At 46.2% G+C, this 17,815-nt stretch overlaps 1 protein-coding gene across 1 annotated transcript in view; it reads right to left on the bottom strand.

Moving 5' to 3' along the window:
* STAB1 (stabilin 1) overlaps window positions 1-17,815 on the bottom strand; it is a 357,595-nt gene that overhangs the window by 98,442 nt on the left and 241,338 nt on the right. The window contains exons 50-51 of the mRNA XM_040361004.1: window positions 17,484-17,543; window positions 2,703-2,879 (exon numbers count right to left, since the gene is read on the bottom strand). Of these exons, the coding sequence (XP_040216938.1) occupies window positions 2,703-2,879; window positions 17,484-17,543 (237 nt within the window). The remainder of the gene's footprint in view (window positions 1-2,702; window positions 2,880-17,483; window positions 17,544-17,815) is intronic.

Below are 17,815 nucleotides of genomic sequence, written 5' to 3' on the forward strand. Positions count from 1 at the left end.
TCAGCTCTTTTATCCATCGGGTCTTTTAGGACCCCCATATCCTCGAAAGCTAGGTCTGTATGACGAGACACTTGCGAGAAAGCGGCGTCTACCTTAGGTTTCTTGTTCCACACCTCTGTGTCACTGTCTTCAAATGGAAACCTTCTCTTAAGGGTCTTGGAAAAGAAGGGAGCCCGTTCAGGGTCTTTCCATTCCTTTTTTATTGTGTCAGAAAGGACTTTGTGGACCGGGAACACCCGGTGTCTGGATTCATCCAATCCTTGATACATTTTATCATGTATGGATAACTGAATCTTTTCTTCCTGGATGTCCAGGGTAGTGTAAATTGCCTTAAGTAACTCATCCACGTCTTCCAAGGACAATTTAAATTTAGAGATTTTGCTACTATCTTCCTCTTGCTCCTCCTCATCTGAATCCCTGAGGGAGGCGAGAGTACTGGTTCCTTCATCTGCCGAATCCCCATCTGTTTGCCCAGATAACGGGATTTTTGGGCTAGGTGGTGGCTGCTGAGGCTCCCCCTGACTTGCGGAGCCCTGTGCAATCAGATCCTTAACTGAACCTAAAGAGCTCGCTAGTTCTTGAACTGAGGAAAAAAGGTCTTTATATTGTTGCGAAGTTTCTTCTTCCACCAAATTTTTAATGCAGGATCTGCACATTGGTTTTTGCCAAGAATCCCTTAAAGGATTTTTGCAAGATGGGCATTTCCTGGATGTCTCTAAGTGCCTAGTTTTGCCTGCAGATTTTTCCTGCAAAGGGATGAGAAAAAGAATTACCATCCCTTTTTTTTTTTTTTTTTAAATCACCCAGTGCTGCCACCACCAAAAAAAAAGAGACTGGAACTCAGTGCCACCACCCCCTACGGTTAAACAGACCAAGAGCGTTAACCTGGACTGGTAACCACAGGCTCCCTCAGGGAGGAACAACAATAAACAGACTTAGACCCATTAGTGTAAGAATAAAGGCACCGCTGTACCCCTCTTACCTGGGCCTGACCGGTGCCTGCAGCGCCTGTTTCCGCTGGTGCTGTCTGTCTCTCCTCCATTGTAGAGCGCAGTCACGATAGTAGCCGGAGAACTCCGTTTTTTTAAATTTTCCCGGCCTCCCGCGTCATCATCGGGGGCCGGAAGTAGCACCGGTCACCTGACCTGCCCCACAGACGCTGCGTTCCAGACGTCGGGAACCCCTGCGCCACGCCCCCCCAGGAAACGGCGTCACCGTGCGCGACGCACTCGCCGGCCGGGACCCAGAACTGAGAGGCGGAACACCGCCGACCTGCGGCGGTTACCGCTCGGCCACCAGGCCCTACCGCAGTTCCTGGGCACAAGGACACCCCCTCCTGGGAAGCCGAATGCTCCACTGAGCCGGAGCGCCTGGGGACTCCTGAACGCCCCCTCCCCGTGGAGGGGGGCCGGGATGGTCACTGCACCAAAAACAAACAAAGGTAAGCCAGAACCCCTCCGCCTTGGAGAGAGCGCAGCTCCCTGGTTCCCTATGATGCTTCCACCATGGCGGAGGAAACACAATAACTGAGGCCATGGTGGAAGAGGAGGGATCTTAAAGGATCATGTGTGTTTCCTGAAAAATGGGCGGAGCTGCGCTCTCTCCAAGGTTGTCCTGAAAGGCGATAAGAGAAAAAAGGGAAGGTGGGTGAGGGGGAGGGAGAAGACCCCCTGGTCTCCAGTCAGATAGCTGATCCACGCACCCCAGACTTTTTCGAAGATGTGAAGAATATTGGTTATTAGGATGTAGTTATTTGAATGAACACACTATTATTTGTAGATCAATTCATTGTTTACATTTTAGCTGTCAGCAGGGAAGCCACTCATCAGCCGTTAAAGGGGTTGTAAAGGTACAATTTTTTTCCCCTAAATAGCTTCCTTTACCTTAGTGCAGTCCTCCTTCACTTACCTCATCCTTCGATTTTGCTTTTAACTGTTCTTATTTCTTCTTAGAAATCCTCACTTCCTGTTCTTCTGTCTGTAACTCCACAAAGTAATGCAAGGCTTTCTCCCTGGTGTGGAGTGTCGTGCTCGCCCCCTCCCTTGGACTACAGAAGAGTCAGGACGCCCACGAACACACAGCTTCTCTATCTGCAACGTAGAGAGCGTCCTGACTCTAATGTAGTCAAAGGGAGGGGGCGAGCACGACACTCCACACCAGGGAACATTGCACTTCAAGGGCTCCAAGTTTTTTTTTTGTTATTAGCCAGTGGGATAAAACAGGGTGGTATAGCAAGTTAGGACTGTCTTTATATAATGTTACTAGATAACAGCAATTCAGTTCTAGTAATTACATTTAGGCCCCTTTCACATGTACGGATCCCATGAGGATCCGTACCTTTCTCATCCGCTTGCTCAGCGGGGATCGCTCCGTTGATCCCCGCTGTGCCGGCAGATGACAGGGCGGTCCCTGCACACTGTAATAAAAAAATTGATTTTCATATGATAGGTTGATGGCTATATGATGGATACATAAAGTGAATCTTCATTGTTTTTTAGTGTGAATATTCTCAATTCCTTTAGTAAATAATCCATACAACATGAACAGAAACTTTCTTATCAGTAAGACTATTATGCTTTGCAAGAATTGTATCATGGAACCACTATATATTAAATATCTAATTTTAAAATAAAGATTTTATCCAATACATAAAACTCAACAGCTTTGGTAATTCTGTAATTTTAGTAAGATTTTCAAAGTACCTTTGTGTCTCTAATAATGTGAACTTTCAGATAAGCCACAAGTTTGTCTTTGTGGTATTCATGGTACAACCATCTCTTTCTCTCTGCCGACAGATTGTTGAAGGCATTATCTGTAGGCCACAGCATTGTGAAAGGTTGGTGAATTTTATCATCAATCACAGAAAGCAGGTTGGATTCCTGTCACAAAGAAATGAACTGTTAAATGACAAGCACAATGGTAACTATGACACTTGATTGATCTGCATCTTTTTTTCATGCTATATATTCTACAATGGTAATTTAGAGTGTTTTGTACTCAATACAATAGGGAATTTTCAGGGGAGATTTTTAAAAACCTAATGTGAATAATCGTAGAAGCAGCGTTATGCAATAATTACACTGTGATCACCCAAATGGACTCAAAACATTATGTAAATGTGCTGATTTCAGAAGAGCCTGCATCCTGAGTGACTCAGTGATGGTGTCTTCTCAGCTCGGAGACGTAGCAGTCATGTAGGTACAGAAGTTCGTAGCAGCCGTCATCCACCCTCAGGGGAATGAGTGAGGGCGCTATACAGTAAAACAACCATGCGAGCTGCTAAATGTTATACCTTCATTAAAGCGGGGGTTCACCCTAAAAAAAAAATTTTCTTTATCTACCATCCAAACGAGCATACTAGCGTTAGCTACAGTATGCCCCCTTTTTTTTTTCCGCTGTACTTACGGTTTAATCCGTAACTTTCGTTTCAGACTCCGGCGGGGAAATGGGCGTTCCTATGAAGAGGGGAACATGATTGACGGCCGGCTATGGCGCGTCACACGTTCTGTGCCGAAATAGGGCGGGAACATATACGGCACCTGCGCAGTCAGCTCCTAGTCTGTGCGCAGGCGCCGTATAGCGCCGTGAATAGCCGAGTCCTACTCCGGCTATTTTCGGAACGTGTGATGCGCCATAGCCGGCCGTCAATCATGTTCCCCTCTTCATAGGAACGCCTTTCCCCGCGGGAGTCTAAAACGAAAGTTACGGATTAAACCGTAAGTACAGCGCAAAAAAAAAGGCATACTGTAGCTGACGCTAGTATGTTCGTTTGGATGGTACATAGTTGTGTTTTTGGGTGAACCACCGCTTTAAATGTAACCATATTGCTACACTTAGGCCCCATTCACACCTGCGGACCGTATGTCAGTTTTTCATCCATCCGTTTTCGGATGAAAAACAGACATACATGTATCCCTATGGGATTGTGGATGTCAGATTAACATCTCTGCTTTGCTCTGTTTCTGCAGACTGCGGAATCGGATGAACACGGACAGGAGGTCCGTGTTCATTCGATCCCCTCATAGAGGGGAGCGGAGATCTGACAGGGCGGTCCCTGCACAGTGTGGCGGGGATCAACGGAGCGATCCCCGCTGAGCAAGCGGATGTAAAGGAACGGATCCTCACGGGATACGTACGTGTGAAAGGGCCCTTAGTGGCGCCTCTCTTCTCTTTTATACTCTGTAGCTCCTGCTGGATTTTTCTTCTAATCCCCTTGGGGAGGCTGCCATTTGTGGATGGACATTTTATGGTTACACAACTTCTCATTGCTATAATCTTTTTATATGGACTATAGACTGAAGGACTTATGAATAAATGGTTGTGGAACAAATCATTTGAGTTTCCAATATTTCTTATGGAAAAATTTGCTTTGATATACAAGTGCTTTGGATTACAAGCATGCTTCTGAAACCAATTAACCACTTAACCCCCGGACCATATTGCTGGTCAAAGACCAGAGCACTTTTTGAGATTCGGGACTGCGCCGCTTTAACTGACAATTGCGCGGTCGTGCGACGTGGCTCCCAAACAAAATTGGCGTCCTTTTTTTCCCACAAATAGAGCTTTCTTTTGGTGGTATTTGATCACCTCTGCGGTTTTTATTTTTTGCGCTATAAACAAAAATAGAGCGACATTTTTGAAAAAAAATAATATTTTTTACTTTTTGCTATAATAAATATCCCCCAAAAATATATAAAAAAACATTTTTTTTCCTCAGTTTAGGCCGATACGTATTCTTCTACATATTTTTCGTTAAAAAAAAATCGCAATAAGCGTTTATTGATTGGTTTGCGCAAAAGTTATAGCGTTTACAAAATAGGGGGTATTTTTATGGCATTTTTATTAATATATTTTTTTTACTAGTAATGGCGGCGATCAGCGATTTTTTTTTGGTACTGCGACATTATGGCGGACACTTCGGACACTTTTGACACATTTTTGGGACCATTGGCATTTTTATAGCGATCAGTGCTATAAAAATGCATTGGATTACTATAAAAATGCCACTGGCAGTGAAGGGGTTAACACTAGGGGGCGGGGAAGGGGTTAAGTATGTCCCTGTGTGTTATCTTACTGTGGGGGGGGGGGGATGGCCTCCGGCGGCGTGCACGCGCCCCTAGTGTCCGCTTGAAGAGCGGACGTATAGCTACGAGCTCTCGCCCAGGAGAGCCGACCTGCCGCCGTATAATGACGGTGGCTGGTCGGCTAGTAGTTAAGTTTATGGAAGATGAGGATAGTAATCACCGTTTACTATCCTTCCATAATCTGAATAATTTATTAACTGTCCTGATGCTCACACTATTCACATGGCTTTCAAGTTACATGAATATGGATTCGGTTTGTTTGCATTTTTTGCATGTATGCACTCTACTGGTTGTATTAAGTTAGGGGAGGGATTGCCCCATTAGCAATGACTGTGCTTATGGGGAAATTGAGCAATTTACTTTCCTGCAATCCATGGTTGCAAGAAAGAAAATTGCATCATCTGTCACTTGCTGAAAGATCATGTGTTCTGTACTGTAAGATTCAGAAATGTATTTTTGAAAATGTTAAAGTTAAATAATCTTGCTAAAAGAAAAAGTGGAGGGGTTTTCCTTCCTCATTATAGTACATGCTGTGTTTTATCAGAGAAGAAATGTTAATAATCAAGTCAAGTGTGCCTTGTTGTCTCACTGATTAGTTCAAGTGAATTATTGATAATTTTTTTAAGATATGTAGCTTGATGTACAGTACTGTGCAGAAGTTATAGACCCCTTTCACACTAGGCAGATGCCGTCTCAGCGGAGTCCACCAGCTCAGTGGGAGATCTCTCCGCAGAGCCGGCGGGTGACAAGTCCCTCTCTGCTTACTGAGCGGGAAGGGGCTTGTGCAGCGCCGCTGTCTCCTATGGAGGGATCTGATGAAAACGGACAGCATGTCCATTTTCATCAGATCTTACCCAATCCGCCATGGACGAATGGGGACGTATCACCATCCGTCTGATTTTAGCGGATTCGGATCAGTTCGGATGTCAGCGGACATGTCTCCACTGACATCTGACGCTCCATAGAGATGTATGGAGCGGCCGCTCAGGTCCGCCGACAAATATGACAGGCGGACCTAAACGGTCCGACCGTGTGAAAAGGGCCATAGGCAGTTGTGAAAAAAAGGGATTTTTAATACAGCTTACCTGTAAAATCCTTTTCTTGGAGTACATCACGGGACACAGAGCGGCATATTCATTACTATATGGGTTATATGGAGTACCTTCAGGTGTTGACACTGGCAATCTTCAAACAGGAAATGCCCCTCCCTATATAACCCCCTCCCATAGGAGGAGTACCTCAGTTTTGTAGCAAGCAGTATGCCTCCCAAAATGGTCCCCAAAAGAGGGGTGGGAGCTCTGTGTCCCGTGATGTACTCCAAGAAAAGGATTTTACAGGTAAGCTGTATTAAAAATCCCTTTTTCTTTATCGTACATCACGGGACACAGAGCGGCATATTCATTACTATATGGGATGTCCCAAAGCAATGCTCACAATGAGGGGAGGGAGAACATCTCCAAGACAAAGGATTTAATTTAGAGAAATACTCAAATCATAATAAATCCAACTTAGTTGAGAAAAATAATCTTAAATTTTTTAAATTTAACTCAAAAAAGAGGAGCCCCCGGAATCCGAGGGTCTCAAACTGCAGCCTGCAGCACTGCCTGCCCGAAGGCAGTATCAGTATTCCTTCTTACGTCCAACTGGTAGAATTTTGTAAACGTGTGGACAGAAGACCAGGTTGCCGCCTTGCAAACTTGAGCCATAGAGATCTGGTGGTGTGCTGCCCAGGAGGCGCCCATGGCCCTAGTAGAATGAGCCTTTAATGATACTGGAGGAGGCAACCCTTTCAAGCCGTAGGCCTGAGTGATTAATTGCTTAATCCACCTAGAAATGGTGGACTTTGCAGCTGCCTGCCCCTTCTTGGGCCCATCCGGTAATATGAACAGCACATCTGTTTTCCGGATCTTCTTTGTAGCTTTAAGATAGGCCTTCATGGCCCTGACGATATCCAAGGTATGCAGCAACCCTTCCTTTCTGGAAGTAGGTTTAGGGAAGAAGGATGGTAATACCAAATCCTGGTTCAAATGAAAACTGGATACAACCTTCGGTAGGAAGGAAGGATGAGGGCGGAGAACGACCCTGTCCTTGTGAAAAATAAGATATGGTTCCTTACAGGATAAGGCCGCCAGTTCCGATACTCTTCTTGCGGAAACTATGGCGACCAAAAATACTAACTTCCTTGTCAGTAAAACCAAAGGAATTTCAGCCAACGGCTCAAACGGTTGTTTCTGTAAACTTGACAGAACAAGGTTTAAATCCCACGGGCAAAGCGGGGATTTAACTGGAGGTTTAATACGTAAGACCCCTTGAAGGAAGGTCTTAACCAGCGAGTGGGTGGCCAGCGGCCGCTGAAACCACACTGACAGAGCAGAAATCTGTCCTTTGATTGTGCTTAATGCCAATCCTTTATCCACTCCTAGCTGGAGAAAACTTAAAACTCTATCAATGGTGAATTTGCGAGAAAGCCATCGCTTGGACTCACACCAGCCTACATAGGCCTTCCAGACCCTGTAATAAATCACCCTAGAGACCGGTTTCCTGGCTCTGATTAGGGTAGAGATTACTTTCTGAGACAGACCTCTACCCCTGAGAATCAGGGATTCAGCTTCCAGGCCGTCAAATTTAGATGCCGTAAGGCAGGGTGGAGGATCGGACCTTGCGATAGCAGGTCTGGCCGTAGAGGAAGAGTCCAAGGGTCTCCCACTACCATCTTTAGGATTAGTGAATACCATGCCCTTCTGGGCCATGCTGGAGCTACCAGGATGACTGGTATGTGCTCCACCCTGATCCTGCGCAGCAGGCGGGGTAGTAACTGGAGCGGGGGAAATGCATAAAGTAGTCTGAACTGATGCCAAGGGCAAACCAGCGCATCGGTTCCGCAGGCCATCGGATCCCTTGAGCGGGATATGAACCTGTCTAGTTTCTTGTTGAGTCTTGATGCCATGACGTCCACGTCCGGCACTCCCCATCTCTGGCAGAGTGTCTGAAAGACCTGTGGATGTAGAGACCATTCCCCCGGCAACAGAGTCTGGCGACTTAAAAAGTCCGCCTGAAGGTTGTCCACTCCTGGAATAAATATCGCCGATATGCAGGGCACATGAGCTTCTGCCCATAGGAGAATCAAGCTCACCTCTCTCTGAGCGGCTTGACTCTTGGTTCCCCCTTGGTGATTTATGTATGCCACTGCTGTGGCATTGTCCGATTGAATTCTCACCGGGAACCCCTGCAACTTGGACGTCCAAGCCCTGAGGGCTAGTCGAGCTGCTCTGAGCTCCAAGATGTTGATGGGCAATTGCTTCTCTGGCTTTGCCCAAGTGCCTTGGCGAGTGCAACCATCCAAAATTGCTCCCCAGCCTGTTAGGCTGGCGTCTGTGGTTACTATCTTCCAAGCCACTGGGCTGAAAGACTTCCCCTTCAGTAGATTCTGAGGGTCTAACCACCAACACAGACTTTGTCGGACTCTTGATGAGAGCGGCAAAGGGATATCTAAGGCCTGTGGCCTCCTGCTCCAGGCTGACAGGATGGCTGCCTGGAGGATGCGAGTGTGGCTCTGGGCGTACGGTACCGCCTCGAATGTGGCCACCATCTTGCCTAGTAACCTCATACATAGGCGAACAGTTGGTTCCTTCTTGCTTAGAACCAGTAGAATTAATTCCTTGATGGCTTTGACTTTTATCAGAGGCAGAAACACCCTCTGTTGTTCTGTGTCTAATCTCATGCCGAGATATTCCAACTGCCTTGTGGGCTGGAATACTGATTTTTCTCGATTTAGGACCCAGCCGAACCTCTCGAGGTACTGGACTGTGAGGGCCACTGCTTGTTTCAAGCCAGGAGACGAGTGATCTATGACTAGGAGGTCGTCCAGGTATGCTAGGATTGTGACCCCTTGAATCCTTAGATTGGCTAGGATTGGAGCTAGGACCTTCGTGAACACCCGGGGGGCCGTAGCTAACCCGAAGGGAAGCGCCATGAATTGGAAATGACGTAGAGCCACCGAGAAGCGTAGAAATCTTTGATGTGGCTGGTAAACTGGAACATGAAGGTAAGCATCCTTTATGTCTATGGATGCCATAAAATCGTCCTTCTGAAGTGCGGCAACTGCTGACCGCACGGATTCCATCCGAAATGAGCGGACCTTTAGGTATGCATTTACCATTTTTAAGTCCAAAATTGGCCTGACATCGCCGTTGGGCTTTGGGATAATGAATAGGTTGGAGTAGAAACCTAGCCCCTGTTCTTGGACTGGTACCTCTACTATTACCTCCTGAGAGAGTAGATGATTCAATGCCGCTATTAATGCGGCTCCCTTCTTCGGATCGTTTGGTACTCTTGACTCCTGAAAATGAGGAGGAGGAAACTTTAGGAAGTCTAGTTTGTAGCCTGTAGCCACGGAGGACCGTACCCATTTGTCGGGAATGCTGGCCTCCCAAACCTCTGTAAAGAGACGCAGTCTTCCCCCCACCTTCGAGGGTGGGGGCGCCCCTTCATAAGGCCGGCTTGGGGGCTGGCTTTGCTGGCTTGCGAAACCACTGCTTCTTGCCTGCGCCGGCCTGTCCCTGCGACTTGTTAAAATTTGCTTTCGCAGGAGGCCGTCGATACTGTTTGGTATTGGAGGGCCCCTGCCCAGGGGAGTACTGTCGTTTAAACGCAGGCCCCCGAAACTTCCTCTTGGTGGGCAAAAGAGTACTTTTTCCGCTTGAAATGGTCTGGATGTATTTGTCCAGGTCTTCTCCGAAGAGTCGTCCTCCATGGAAGGGAAACCCTACCAGGAGCTTCTTGCATGGGGGCTCTGCCTCCCAGCTCTTTAACCATAAGAGTCGTCTCATATGGATAAGGGATAATGATAGGCGTGACGCTTGCTGGATCGAATCCTTAATCGCATCTACCGTAAATCGTATGGCCCTAGGGACGTCCGAAAATTCTTCTGCCTGCTGGGCAGGAATAAGTTTAAGCATCTGCTTAGCTTGATCCGATAATGCTTGCGCAACCCCAATTGCAGCCACAGCTGGCTGCACTACTGCCCTTGCAGTAGTGAAGGAGGTCTTCAGTAGCGTTTCCAAGCGTTTATCAACCGGATCCTTGAACACCTGTATGTTTTCTACAGGGCATGTTAAAGACTTGTTAACACATGAGATGGCTGCGTCTACAGCCGGGGCTGCCCATCTCTTGGAAAATTTCTCTTCCATAGGATATAAGGCAGAGAATCTCTTTGGTGGTACAAAGATTCTATCTGGCTTGGCCCAATCTTGGAACATAACTTCCTCTAGTAGAGGATGGATCGGAAAAACCGCATTGGTTTGAGGCGCTCTTAGTGAGCCTAAAGCTGAGACCGTTGATACTTGGAGATCTGGTACTGGCAAGTTAAACGTCCTATGGACCAAGTCTGTTAAAACTTGAACCCACCAGCTCTCCCCTTGGGAGGCTGCGCCAGACTCCTCCGTACCCGGATCCTCGATCCCTGAACCTACTTGGTCCTTGTCCAAGAGGTCTTCCCATTCCTCTGCGGAAGGGACCTCCTCGTCTGAGGGTTCACGCTCGGGCGACGGAGATCTATTCCGTTTTCTGCCCCGCATAGCCTTGGCTATCATTTTTTCCATTCTTTTTTCCATCTCCTTTAGAGAGGTGGACAGTACCTCGTCCGTGACCATCCTAGGGTTGGACTGACCCGTGCCAGCTCCAGCCCCAGATCCCGATGGTCTCACCAAGGCTCCTTCTGGGGAAAGTAGCGGTAAGACTTTGTCCGAGACCCCGGACCCTCTGGGGGAATCCCCACCTTTTGTACCCTCCGAACCAGATGCCATGGTACAATACCGAGGTACGCCCGCTACTTAATGGTGTTTTGGGAAAATAAATAGTTGTTGCCCACAAACCCTTTCTGGGGAAAAAATGCCTTTCCTTAGTAATCTTGGCTTTTTTTTTTTTTTTTTTAAACCAAAGAAAGAAAAACCATTCTGTCCCCCTTAGTAGTATTTGCCAATAAAAACTGCTGAAAAGAAAAAGAAAAAAGAAACCCTATCTTTAGGGTGAAAGACAGTCTGTTTGAAGACTGTAATACTTTTCTTTGGCCACTGTGTGTCCTCGGCGCCCCACTCTGCCACTCTGTCCTTCCTCTCTCAGTTCCAACACATCACTGAGCTGGGAACTCTTTTGGAAGGGCCGCCCCTTCCTTTTACCTACGGGCCCGCCCTTCCCCTTCAGAAAAACGGCGCGAAATTGCGCCCATATCACGGGGACGCGCGCGCCCGCCGCGGGGGGGGGGGGGGGGGGCCCACACGAGGAGGTCAGAGGCTGATCCTGCCGTACAGGCCAGGATCCACAGAGCGGCACTATCTGTCTGCAGCAACCGCCTGGACCTCTCTGAGCAGGCTTGCAGGTAAGAGCATTCACTCCCTTTACATAAGAAACCTCAATAGATTCCCAGGGGCTTCTCTTAAAGAGAATTGTCACTATACACACAGGCCCTTTTCAATGCTACTAGCACCAGTTGCAATACTACCAGGGAGGTCACAATTATGGGGATTATACACATATATATAGTCATCCTATCTTTAAGATATGTGACTCACCTTGCCAGATGCAGCGCATAAACCATAGGCATGTCCCGCTGTGACCTTCCCCCAGAAAAAACCTGCTGCGAACCAAGTTCCGCAAGTTTCCCCTTCACTTACCTGCTCCATGCCGCAGGACTTTGCACAGCAAGAGGTCCAATCTTCCCCCATCTCCGTGGGGCTGTCTAGACCTTCAGGCCCTGGGTTCCTATGAAGGATCCACTGTCCTGGGCCCATATAGCACCCTGGCAACAGAAACATTAGGCCCCCAAAGGTTTCTAGGTTCTGGGCCCAGGGTCCAGCTCTCTGTGACAGAAAGCATTATGGGCTATACCCCAATGGTTTGGGGTCCGGTTACTGACCACTTTAGCACTGAGGCCTTTGGACAGAACCGGTTAGCCCACCTTAATCCCAAGGATGTGGAGGCAAGCTAAACCATGACCAACACCTAAGACACTGGCGTAAAAACTGAGGTACTCCTCCTATGGGAGGGGGTTATATAGGGAGGGGCATTTCCTGTTTGAAGATTGCCAGTGTCAACACCTGAAGGTACTCCATATAACCCATATAGTAATGAATATGCCGCTCTGTGTCCCGTGATGTACGATAAAGAAATATGTACATTATGAATTCTTTCAGAAATAGAAGTGTTAATAGTTTATTTTTAACAATTAACAACGTGGAAAGTAAATCAACAGAAGAGAAATCAAATAAAATCAATATTTGCGGTGACTACCCTCTGGCTTCAAACCAGCATCAATTCCTCTAGGTACCCACAGTGCTTGTGCAGTTTTTTTTCTTAAGGCACTAGACAGGTATGTTGGGCCAAACATCTTGGCGAGCTAACCCCAGATCTTCTGTGGATTTGGGCTGCCTCAAATCCTTCGATCTCTTCATGTAATCCCAGACAGACTTGATATCAAAATCAGGGCTTTGTGGGGGCCAAACCATCACTTCTGCTTTACGCTGAACAAGTTCTTAATGGCATCGGCTGTATGTTTGGGGTTGTTGTCCTGCTGCAGAATAAATTAGGGACAATCACACTACCTGACTATCACCAACTACCTGACGGTATGGCATGATGGATAAGTATCTGCCTGTATTTCTTAGCATTAAGAGCACCATTGATCCTGACCAACTCCCTAACTCCATTTGTAGAAATGCAACCCAAAAAAGTGTCAAAAGTGTCAGTTAGATGTTCAATTTGTCTGCCACAATATCGCAGTCCCGCTATAATTTGCCGATCGTCGCCATTACTAGTAAAATAAAATTCATAAATATATCCCATAGTTTGTAGACGCTGTAACTTTTGCGCAAACCAATCAATATATGTTTATAGGGATTTTTTTTTTTTTTTTTTACAAAAATATGTAGCAGAATACATTTTGGCCTAAATTGATGAAGAAATTTGATTCTTTTTTTATTAGATATTTTTTTTAGCAGAAAGTAAAAAAATATATATACATTTTTTTGTTTATAGTGCCAAAAATTAAAATCGCAGAGGTGATCAAATACCACCAAAAGAAAGCTCTATTTGTGGCAAATTTTTTTTTATTTTGGTTTAGTATCGCAGGACCGCGTAATTGTCAGTAAATATAACCCAGTGCCATATTGCAAAAAATAGCCTGGTCATGAAGGGGGGTTAAAACCTTCCGGAGGTCAAGTGGTTAATAAAAAAATAATGTGTTTAATTATACAAAAGTAACATAAAAATTCTTTCAAAGTAATTTTTAAACCATCAATTTAACATAAAAGTCTTGTAATAATAACTTTAAATATATGCTTGCTCAAAATACTCTACAGCCGTTGTCATAAGTTTTGAGAATGACACAAATATTAACTTTCAAAGTCTGCTGCCTCAGCCATCTTTTTGTCAGAGGTTACTATAGTATACTGAAGTATTATTACAAATGTTTCATAAGTGTCAAAGGCTTTTATTGACAATTATATTAAAGCGGTGGTTCACCCTCCTTAACATCATTATACCATTACATTCGGCATCGTAGCGCGAGCTACGGTATGCCGGTCTTACATTTTTAATCCCCGTACTCACTGTGCTATCGATCATTGAAGTTTCCGACTCCCGCGGGGAATGGGCGTGCCTATGGAGAGGGAGGATGATTGACGGCCGGCTCTGGCACGTCACGCTCCCCGAAGACAGCCGGAGTAGGTCTCGGCTCTTCACGGCGCCTGCGCACAGGCTATGCGCAGGCGCCGTGAAGAGCCAAGCATATTTCGGCTATTTCCGGAGGAGCGTGACGTGCCAGGGCCGGCCGTCAATCACCTTCTCTCACCATAGGAACGCCCATTCCCCGGAATCTTCAATGATCCATAGCACAGTGAGTACGGGGATAAAAAATGTAAGACCGGCATACTGTAGCTCGCGCTACGATGCCGAATGTAATGGTATAATAAAATTTTTTTTTTTTTTTTTTTTTAATAGGGTGAACCCCCGCTTTAAGTTTATGCAAAGAGACAATATTTGCAGTGTTGACCCTTCTTTTTCAAGACCTCTACAATTCGCCCTAGCATGCTGTCAGTCAACTTCTGGGTCACATCCGAACTAATGGCAGCCCATTCTTAAATAATCAGTGCTTGGTGTTTGTCAGAATTTGTGGGGGGTTTTCTGTACACCCTCCTCTTGAGGATTTACCACAAGTTGGAATTAAAGTCTGGGGAGTTTCCTGGCCATGGACCCAAAATGTCCATGTTTTGTTCCCAAACCACTTAGTTATCACTTTTTCCTTATGGCAAGGTGCTCCATCATGCTGGAAAAAGCATTGTTAACCTCTTGACCACCGCCCCATGTCAAAAAGACGTCCTCTTTTTAAAGTTGAATATCTCGATAACGGCAGCAGCTGCTGCCACAACCGAGATATTCATCTTTTCAGGGGGCGGTGGTGTACACGATAACGGCGGTCTCCGCGGCGGATTCGCCGCGAGATCGCCGTTATCGGTGGCGGGAGAGGGGCCCCCCCCCCTCCCGCCGCTCTCCCGCGCCCTCCGCCGCTTACCAGAGCCGTCGGTAGCGGCGGAGGGGATCGGATGTGTCCGGCAGCTGAGCGGGGACGGGACTGAAGGAGAAATCTCCTTCACCCGTCCTCATAGCTCTGCTGGGCGGAAGTGACGTCAAAACGTCAGTCCCGCCCAGCCTCTTAAAGAAACATTTTTTTTTTTGTCATTTGAAAAAATGACATTTTTTTTTTTGCATTTAAGTCTAATTATGAGATCTGAGGTCTTTTTGACCCCAGATCTCATATTTAAGAGGACCTGTCATGCTTTTTTCTATTACAAGGGATGTTTACATTCCTTGTAATAGGAATAAAAGTGATCAATTTTTTTTTTTTTTTTTTTCAGTGTAAAAAATTATAAAACTAAATAAAAATAAATAAGAAAACCAAAAAAAATTTTTTTAAAGCGCCCCGTCCCGACGAGCTCGCGCGCAGAAGCAAACGCATACGCGAGTAGCGCCCGCATATGAAAACGGTATTCAAACCACACAAGTGAGGTATCGCCGCGATCGTTCGAGTGAGAGCAATAATTCTAGCCCTAGACCTACTCTGCAACTCAAAAAATGCAACCTGTAGAATTTTTTAGACGTCGCCTATCGAGATTTTTAAGGGTAAAAGTTTGACGCCATGCCACGAGCGGGCGCAATTTTTAAGCGTGACATGTTGGGTATCATTTTACTCGGCGTAACATTATCTTTCACAATATATAAAAAAATTGGGCAAAATGTATTGTTGTCTTATTTTTTAATTCAAAAAAGTGATTTTTATCCAAAAAAAGTGCGCTTGTAAGACCGCTGCGCAAATACGGTGTGACAAAAAGTATTGCAATGACTGCCATTTTATTCCCTAGGATGTCTGCTAAAAAAAATATATATAATGTTTGGGGGTTCTGATTAATTTTCTAGCAAAAAAATTGTGATTTTCACATGAAGGAGAGAAGTGCCAGAATTAACCCGGTGGGCAAGTGGTTAATCACTAGGGTTGTCCCGATACCACTTTTTTTAGACCGAGTACAAGTACCGATACTTTTTTCCAATTACTCACCAATTCCCGAATACCAATACTTTTCAATGACATGTGGCAGTTTGACAGATGGGGACTTACAGGTGGCACTGATAAGTGGCTGGCACTGATAGGTGGCACTTATGGGCACTGACTGGTGACTGGCACTAATAGGTGGCACTGACAGGTGGCTGGCACTGATAGGGGGCACTTGTGGGCACTGATAGGGGCACTGATTGCACTGACAGGTGGCTGGCACTGAAATGCTGTAAAAAAACAACACTGCTTAGGCTGGGTGTATCAAGATAAGCGTAGGGACGTTCGGCCACTGACAGCAACTGAATGTGTCACAGATCCTGATGCAGCTGCGCCCTACACCCCTGCCAGCTTACCAAGTTTAACTGCAGGTGAAGACTCGCTCTCCTAACGCCGACTCCATCCACCAACTGTGCCCGCCCTTTCCAGCCAGACTCTGCAACTGCACCTCTAATACCCCTTTACATTACACAGCACCCTGCATCACTGCACCCCTTTACATTACACAGCACCCTGCATCACTGCACCCCTTTACATTACACAGCACCCTGCATCACTGCACCGCTGCGGCTGGGTCCCGGGTGTGCCGACGCAAAGCCCCCCGTGTGTCACTGTTACGGTGGCGGCTGCTGCTGCCTCCCTGTCACCGCCATGCTGTCCTCACCGCCGCACAAGTCCTCTTCAGTCGTGGAGAGTGGGCGCCGGCCTGACATCCCCACCCCATAGTTAGTCACTGCTGCCCGCCCCCTCTCCAGCCAAACTCCGCCCGCACTCTCCCGCCCTCCCAAGCCACTGACTCCTCCGGCCACTCTAGAATAAAAAAAAAAGTATCGGCAAAGGCATCGGGAGCATTTGCGCGAGTACAAGTATTCGCGCAAATGCTCTGTATCGGTCCCGATACCGATACTAGTATCGGTATCGGGACAACCCTATTAATCACCATTGTTTTTGGACGGTTGGGAGAAGTTGCTCTCCGAAGATGTTTTTGTACCATTCTTTATTCATGGCTGTGTTCTTAGGCAAAATAAGGAGTGAGCCCACTCTCTTGGCTGAGAAGCAACCCAACACATAAATGGTCTCAGGATGCTTTACTGTTGGCAAGACACAGGACCGATGGTAGCGCTCAATTTTTGTTCTCCGGACAAGGTTTTTTCCGGATGCCCCAAACAATCGGAAAGGGGACTCATGAGAGAACATGACTTTACTCCTCAGCAGTACAATTCCTGTAACTTTTGCAGACTGTCTGTCTGTCCCTGATGTTTTTCCTGGAGAGAAGTGGCTTCTTTGCTGCCCTTCTTGACACCAGACCATATTCCAAAATGTTTGCCTCACTGTGTGAGTAGATGTACTCACACCTGCCTCCTGCCATTCCTGAGCAAGCTCTCCACTGGTGGTGACCCGAACCCGCAGCTGAATCAACTGTAGGAGACAGTCCTGGCGCTTACTGGACTTTCTTGGGTGCCCTGAAGCTGTCTTCAAAAATGCAGTGGATATGTTTTTTTATGGGATTAAGTAAATTTTTTCATAGCAAAGAGGGACTTTGCAATTAATTGCAATTCATCCGATCACTCTCCTAACATTCTGGAGTATATTCAAATTGCCATCATAAAATTTGAGGCAACAGACTTTGTGAAAATTAATATTTATGGCATTCTCAAAAGTTTTGGCCACAGTTTTATATACTTAGCCATAAATGCTGCTGCACCTAAGGAAAAATGAAAAAAAAAATCACATTACAAGCATATTGGTGTAATTTTACTAGCCTATATGCCATATTCCCAGAAGCATAGTAAACCTACCTTAAGTAGTTGGGCAAATGTGGAATAACCGTGAAGTATGGCAGCCTGGCTTACATTTAACTGTATGTAAAAAAAAACAAAAAACAAATATTTGTTCATTGTTATAGCCTGGAATTCAGCCTTAGGCAGCCAGTTTCCTATAGTCAACAATCCAAGGGGTACAATTACTGTCATTTCAGTTGGGAAGTAGTCACTGAATTCGGCACATGAAATGCATTTGAAGCCAAGAGCAAGTCAATACATATACAGTATGTGACCGCGATATTGTGTCAATCTCGCTCCTTTTCTCAGCGAGATTGACCACCTATGAGCCCCGTCACGGGAGCCAGTGC

Source organism: Rana temporaria, chromosome 7 (assembly GCF_905171775.1).
Source record: "Rana temporaria chromosome 7, aRanTem1.1, whole genome shotgun sequence".
NCBI classification, from domain to species: domain Eukaryota; kingdom Metazoa; phylum Chordata; class Amphibia; order Anura; family Ranidae; genus Rana; species Rana temporaria.